The sequence below is a fragment of the Myripristis murdjan genome, chromosome 14 (genome assembly GCF_902150065.1).
Source record: "Myripristis murdjan chromosome 14, fMyrMur1.1, whole genome shotgun sequence".
NCBI classification, from domain to species: domain Eukaryota; kingdom Metazoa; phylum Chordata; class Actinopteri; order Holocentriformes; family Holocentridae; genus Myripristis; species Myripristis murdjan.
In genome coordinates, this window is record NC_043993.1 from 9851391 (window position 1) to 9859149 (window position 7759).

The following is a 7759-nucleotide window of genomic DNA, read 5'->3' on the forward strand; positions in this document are numbered from 1 at the left end:
AATGAGCCATGGATAGCATAAACAGTAGGATTTTTTTTCTTTTTTTTTCTTTCTTTTTTTTTTTTTTTTTTTTTATTGCCGGGCACACTTTTCTAAATCAAGTGCTTGTGATAGAAAGACCTGTCTTCTCCCCCCCGCCCCCCTCTCGCCACCCCCCTCCCTCCTTTTCCGTGTATAGCCCGACTCGCAACCTCAAAAACATCTTATTCTTACCCTCAAAATATATATCTAATATATTCTCTATATATTTTTGTACTGAATTGTAGTTATAATGTACCATGCAATCTTTCAAGGACATTTAAAAGTCTCTTCTAAAGAACACAAATGTTGTGAAACTATTTACAGCAAATAACATTTCACCTGCATAGCTCTATTTCTAAATATATTGTCAAAACATTTGTGATTTTTGACCCCCGCCCCGCCCCACCCCTCACCCCCTCCCCCCACCCTACCCCTGCACATACTAGGCCTTTGCCTAGTCACACAATCATTCTCAGTTTTGGCACCTTTCTGTCAGATTGAATTGCTAAATTTGAAGATATTGCCTCATACATTCAAGACTAAGGACAGTGTTTTTTTTTTGTGTGTTTGTTTGTTTGTTTGTTTTTCTCCTGTGTGATATCAGCTTTGTGCAACAAGACGAGTACAAGTATGAGCAAGTCGGGGGGGCCCTGATGAAAGTCAAGGGATTCCGGCGTGAAAGAAAGGTGTACGTTATGGAGCAACAAAGACAGTATCCCTTTATGCCAAACAGAAAAAGGCCATCTGTATTAAAGGGGCGGCATGCCTTTAAGAACCAACTGCCGTCGAACTCCATTTGGCAAGAGTGCATAACAACTGTGATCACTCGGATAGCGAAGACATGCTATGCTAGCTTCCTTTGGCAAAGTCCTAAGAACATCATGCAAGCCACAAAAATAGACTTTAAGAATAAAAGGCGATCTGACAAACCAACTCAGCTATGCAGCATAATGATTAGAATTTAATGAAGACATTGGTGTGAGTGTGTGTGTGGTGTGTGTGTGTAGGGCGGCTGGGGTGTGTGGACTAAATGTAGTTCACAATAAAAAAGAATGCGAGATCAACGTGGTGGTTAATACTGTGCTTTAGTCCATCGTTTAAGGGGTTTGCGTCTTCTTAAAAAGGTTGTGCAAGTGGCAGGTTTGATTTTGACTAAGGCTGGCTAGATACATACACAACGACGACGACAACTTTGCTATGCCTTCTCCTCTCCTTCGCTCTCTCTCTCGCTTCCCCTTCTCTTCCGGAAACATTATTTTTTTCTGGCCATTTCGTCTCTTACTTAGCTTACTTGTTTTAAATTATTCACTATTGCCTTTTTGCCCTTAAACGTTTCTTTGCCTTCTTGTGCAAAGAGGAAGTAGACCAGGCTCTTAGGCAGTTTTGAAATCGACACGCTATAGGCCAAGTTCTATAGAGGATTACTGTAACAGTCCCTGAGAAGGTTGGGTGTACTTTATACATTTCTCTACGACACATCGACTTCTAGCACGGTGGGTAACCATTAGACAAGAGCATGCAGGTCATGACATGCATTACCTCTGAGGTGATTGGTGAAGGTTAACAGCATTCAAAAATCTTCTTCTTCTTCTTTTTTTTTTTTTTTTAGAATGTCTGGTTTCTGCTCCCAAATAGGAACCACACTGTAAAGTGATTATCTCTTTCTCACTTGCAGCACTGTGACTGCTTACCCACGGCCTCACGCACTGTGAAAATTGTGGGAAATAACTATTCTTTCAAAGCCTCAAAGTGTTTGTTTATACAACTCCTCCGTGGAGATAATAAAAAAAATTTAGAGATAAATGTTAGCAACGCCAAGCTAGCATCATCAAACTATAAGAGGAAGACTGGCAACACTAAAGAATGGTGATCATCATAATAGCGGAGAGAGTGAGTGACTAAGTGGTAGTTTCACTCTTACAGTGGCCTATCATAAAGCCACAGTATAGGTAATCACTTGTTTGCATGGTTGTTTGTTCAAACAGAGGGACACTGGGCTGTGCTTTTGGGGGAGGAGGGGTTGGTGTACAGACTTTTCTCCATCATACAACTTCTACGTTATCAGAGGATCAGCAACCAGCTTCTGGTTAGTTACCATGACAAAATTAGCTGAGAAATACAGAGCAGCAGAGAGGGACAATGACTTTTGTGCCTTCGGCCATCTTCGAAAAAACAAGAATACCAGTTCAACAATCCAGTCTCTTCTTGTTGTGTCACTCTTACAAAAAAAAATCTCTGGTGGCCTGGTAGCCATTCCTACTGGCAGCTGACCCGATCCCTCTCAGATCAGGCCCGTTCTCATCATGCACCTTTTCAAACTAAGGTGAAGACGCCATTTAAGTACCTTTGTTTTACATTAAGTCATCTTCCAGCAGATTAAGGGTGTAGTTTAAGGGGTTGGTTTTGGATTGTCCGATCCATCGAGAGCGAGCAAGTACTGTATTGTCCTGTCCGTTTTTCAACGAGGCTGTCGCCACTTCAGTCCGCTATCATGACCCCTGCTGCTGCTTCTCTAGCGTCCCAATCTTTGCTTCCACGCCTCCGTTTTTACACCCAACGCCGCCCTGGGAGTTCTTGCAGCGGCACCCGGGCCTGCTAATGTTGTCATAGCATTTCTGTCCCAGTTTGGCCAGGCCGATGGCTGGCAGGTAGCAGACCAGGCAGGGAAGGACGAGGGAAAGGGCGGCCATGAAGGACCAGCGTGCGCAGCAGTTGGCCTGGGAGCAGGAGCAGGGCTTGTCGGCGCAGGAACCCTCGTCGTCCTCGTCCTCGGTGCAGTGGTAGAAGATCCCTTTAACCAGGCACATGCAGGTGGCTGTATCCACCAGGCTCTGAGCAGAGCACAGGCACTCCTGGTTGCAGACCCAGCAGGAGGGCAGGGTCCGGGGGAGCGTACACTCCGTGCAGCGGCACTTCCCGCAGTGCTCGCAGAGGAGGAGGTGCTTCTTCTCAGCTGGGGAGGAAGGGATCAGCGCCAACCCCTGCTGGCCGGCGGAGCACATGCCTCCTGTAGTCATCTTTGCAGACTTGAGGTCCAGCGATTTAGAGGAGGAGGAGCAGGAAGAGGCGGAAGAGGAGGAGGAGGGGGTAAGGACTTTAGGGTCGGAGGAGGTCAAGCAGCCCGGGGATCTGGTGGTGATGGTGTTGACGGAGCCCTGCTGGGGGTGCAGGTTTGGGTGGTGGTCCACCGTCGGGGTGGGTGCAGCGTGGTCCAGCAGCCTCTGATCAGATGAGGTGCTGCTGCTACTGCTGATGGAGCTGGGCCTCCCGCTGAATGAAATCCAAGGGTGGGTGGTGGTGTCTTGGTGAGGGTGGGGCTCGCACCTGCCCTGCTGGTGGTGCTGGTGTTGATGATTATGATGGTGGTTGTGGTTTGCTCCCAGAAAGGCATCCTGATTCTGGCCAAGCCATGTGATCCTGCGGTTCACAGTCTTCTGACTCGGGGGCTGCTGGGAGACGACAGCAGGACTGTCTATGTAGTCATTTTCCACGTGCGAGGACCTCATCTGGTCGATAGGATAGATGGTGAGAGGGTGCTGCAGGCGGCCGTAGGGCACCCGGCTGTCTATTAAGGGCTGGGATATGAGGGAGGAGGACACTCCGGGGATGTGATGGGGAACCCTGGACTCCATGTGTAGGCTGGTGCCCCGCATACAGCAGCGCTCTGAACTCTAAAGCAGCATCCAGCAATACTAGAGACAGAAAGAGAGAGAGAGAGAGATAGAGAGACATAAGAGAGATAGTTATGACTGGCTGCCTTTGCTGTCATTTCTGTTTTTTTTTTTTATCTTTTCACTCATCATTCTATTTTAAGATCATAAACTTTCCACAAAGAAAGCAAAAAAAAATGACTCAGCCATCATAGAAGTCATCTTGAAAAAGGAAAAGCGATTAGAAAAGAGCAGGGGGAAAAATCCAGAAATTCACATTTTATGTGAAATTCTGCATTTTATGTGAAGAAATCCCAAATATGTCCAGAACACAACACCATCTACAGCAGCCTTGCAAATTTGACCACAGCAAATAAGCTATGTAGAACAAATTATTGGAAAGTGTGAGTATAGAAACTAGTGTCTTATCTGATTTCAACCAAACCCACAGAGCCACATTTAGATTGAAACCTCCAGTTTGAATCATGGCCTTCTGTGCACATATGAAACCTCATATTGATCACACCTCACCATATTTTGGAAGGATTGATTTTGGAAATGTTATTTTCTTCTCAGTGGCAATTTTATAGTTCTCACTGACGTATCTTGGATCGACAATGTTGAAAGCAGAGCATGGCTTTGTCTCATTAGAAGTTGCTGTAATTGTGGCTTATTCATTTAACTGCAACAAATAATATAATAACCATCAATAAACAAAACAGAAACACCACTAGATTTCACACTGACACTTTAGACATACTGACATGCATTACACTTGGTTGGGTTTACCAAGGCAAATATTAAAACCCAACGCTGAAACCAGTGCACTCTCGATTGATATCCTCATTTTTCCAGGCTAGGACTCGGCTGAATCTGATTTTAGAGTATCCAAATGATCATGATTTTTTACGCTGAATACCAACAGGGTTTCAAACCGCCTCCATTCTAACTTTGACATTAGAACAATAGAAGTTGCGCTCCCATAGCCTCCCTTCTAAAGAGCAGGGAGCACCAGGGAGCAGGGCTTGCATGCAAAATACTCAAAGATGCAAAACAAGGCGAAAGAGAGAAGAAGGTTGCCAGATAAAGTACTTAAAGAAAGCCACAATGGAGGCAAAAAGCTAAAGGGGAAAAAAGGTGTTTTTATATTAAATGACAGCATAGAATGGCACAGCTATTATCTTATACCCAGGGGCATTATTTTACCTAATAATCTCATTTTTTGGGAATATAATCCGTTAATGAATGAACATATTTTTGTGTTGCAGAGAAGATATTTGAAAAGGGATTCAGACAAAGCAGGGGAAAAAATCATAGAACTTGAGAATGATTTTTTTTTAGGTCGGGTTTTGTGAATGAAAGCTGCTGGCTGCACACAACAGTTGCGAGCATGAATCAATGGACTCTAGTCATTATGAGGCTGAATGAAAACGGTTTCATCCATTTCATCAATGACCGCTTGGCAGCCTGCAAGACCTAACCTACTTTACAGAAAACAAAAAGATGATTGAAGACAAACGGCGCAGCAGAACCGACATTTCCACTGACCCATATCAATGGTGTTTAGTTTCTCTGATGCACAGAAAATTGCACAAATAAAAAAAATCTCACCACCACACAGATAGCCTATAGCTGTTTTAGAAAAACCATAAATTGCACTGAGGTTTTTTTTTTTTTTTTTTTTTTAACGCATTCAGTGCCATCTTTGAATTCTCTTGCCTCAGATGCTATAAGCAAAGAACCTAAAACTGTCGGCACAGTTTATACAATATTATAGCCTGCTGATTGATTATCACTGTATTTATGAAGGAGCCAGTAATAGACGCTATTCTTTGGATGTTTGACCGTCAGATCATGCCTGTGTCCCTTTCCCCAGATTTGCAAAAGCCCTGTTGAGAAACCTGTTGCGACATTGCTGGCACACAGACAAACGCTTGCGATCGTCAAATCTAGACCATTAGAACGAGCCCCAAGCCGGAACTGTGTACGTGCATGTGTGCGCGCGTCTCTGTGTGTGTGTGTGTGTTGGCGTGTGTGTGTGTGCGTGTGTGTGTGTCCCTCCCTTCAATATATGAATGGACTGAGTCATAAAAACCGGAGGCGGTCGCTCGGCATACTTAAATAGCATGTTTATATAGGCATTGTAACCGTGTATAAGCCCTCACTCAAAATGTCTATAAATTGGCAAAAGCGACCTATAACCTTGATTTAAAAAAAGGTACACTGTGTGCCAAGCCAGCAGCTATGGGCTGCAGTTTAAATCAGCAGCAGTGATTTAAATGCGTAGTTTGATCCGTAAACCTTCACTTTATCGTTCATGACGACCAAACGACAGCGTATAAAGAATAATCTGAGATAGATTATGGGAGGGCGGCTGGATTACAAAAAAAAAAAAAAAAAAAAAAAAAAAAAAAAAAAGACAAGGCCTAATAGCAGAAACACCTGACACAACCAACATGGTGTGCCAACCAGGCGAGCGCTGCAGAGAGGAAGAGACACGCAACCACCGGGATAATGTGATATTATATCCAATGTGAGCGGAGAAAGAGATGGTGCTCCGTCCCGCTGTCATTAATCGCGACAGCGGCTTTAAAAAGAACACACAAATAATGGAAGGACAGATGGCCAGATATGCCTCTGTGGTTAAATAAACAGGCATTTCGACCAAGATACGCTTTAAACGCTAGACCGTGTTCCTCCCTGCGCCCTCAACCTTGCTTTTGGTATAATATCGGTGGTTAAATATTGATTTAAAGTGCAAACACGGGTCGGGGAAACAGCTTGTTGCAAGAGAGAGTTGCAAGGGAGCGTTTTCATGCCCGTGATCCGGTGAAATGAGACGAGTAGCCAGGCGTTTATGAGACTGGAGAGACCAAAGCAGCTCGGTTTATGCAACCACACGCTCAAAGTTACCGAACGTTTCACGATCACACAGTCCCAAAGGTGACAACTTACCGTGTTTTCAGAGTAAAAATCTCATTTCTTCGTTGCGCACGACGTTTGCGCGTAGGCTATATAGTCCAATCCAAGCGAGAATAGGTCCCCAAGAGCCGAGAGCAAGATAAGTCCAAATGCTGGGAATGAGATAAGGTGAGCCAAAGGAGAGCAATTCTCCAGCACTATTCTCCACTCGCTGGTGCGTAAAAGGCGACTGCGGTTGTGGACGCAGGGTTTTGGATATGATGTTGCAACCACCGAGGGGGAGGGAAGTGAGTTTTTATGAATGGGAGGGAGAAGGAAGGGGAAAGGACGGCACTGCGCAGATGCCTCGGTTTTTTTGTGAATGGGAGGGCAGAGCGACTCGGGAGGGCTGAAATGCGGAGGTTACATTTTTATGAATGGGGAGGACTCCGAATGGCTTTGCGCATGCGCGATGCCGAGATTTTTATGAATGGGAAGAAATGGGGAAAGGGGGTGGGTGGTGGTGGTCACAAGGGCAATGTCAGGCCTGATTTAGGCGACATGAATGAGTCGCCTCGTCGGCTTTGGTGCCACTGTTGCTTTATTTAGGCCCGCAGATTATATCCGTGTTCTCACCCATTCAGGATCCCTGCTGCATGTTAAAGGGCAAATGACTACACTGGGGATATCACGACGAAGATGATGATGATGATGGTATTGTGTAATGGACGGGAGGGAGAGAGAGGGACGAAGAGAGAAAAAAAGAGAGGGATAACGAGTTTGAGTGGGCTAAACCTCTAATGAATGCATTTATTTAATATTCAGTGTTTGTAGTGACTACAGCAGTCCTGGGATGCATTTTAGAAATGAATCTCGAGAAAACTATAAATACCCTCAAGGATATTATCAGGGGGGAGAAATCAATTTAAAGTCGCACTATTAAAGCAGAATTGTGGTTATTTTGGGGGATTAGGAATTACTCAGGCAAGGATATGACCTCTCAGATCACATGCCTGTATTATAGTTGAGGCAGAATAATCGCCTCCTGTGTGTCCCTATTCTATCTAAAGCCATTTCTTGCGAACAAGGACATGCCCTTCCTTCTTCTGCAACAATGCGAGGTATGGCTAGAGCTCCTGTTAGTGGTGGTGTAAAAAAAAAAAAAAAACAGAAAGGAGAAGGGGGGT

The 7759-nt window shown here is 44.8% G+C and overlaps 1 protein-coding gene across 1 annotated transcript; it reads right to left on the reverse strand.

Annotated features, from left to right (window-relative positions):
• Positions 1-569: 569 nt before the first annotated feature.
• spry4 (sprouty homolog 4 (Drosophila)) lies at positions 570-6817 on the reverse strand. The gene is made up of 2 exons (XM_030069422.1): positions 6627-6817; positions 570-3713 (listed from the first exon to the last, which is right to left on the reverse strand). The coding sequence occupies exon 2, from the start codon at positions 3672-3674 to the stop codon at positions 2511-2513; it is 1164 nt and encodes a 387-aa protein (XP_029925282.1). The 5' UTR covers positions 3675-3713; positions 6627-6817; the 3' UTR covers positions 570-2510.
• Positions 6818-7759: the final 942 nt, after the last annotated feature.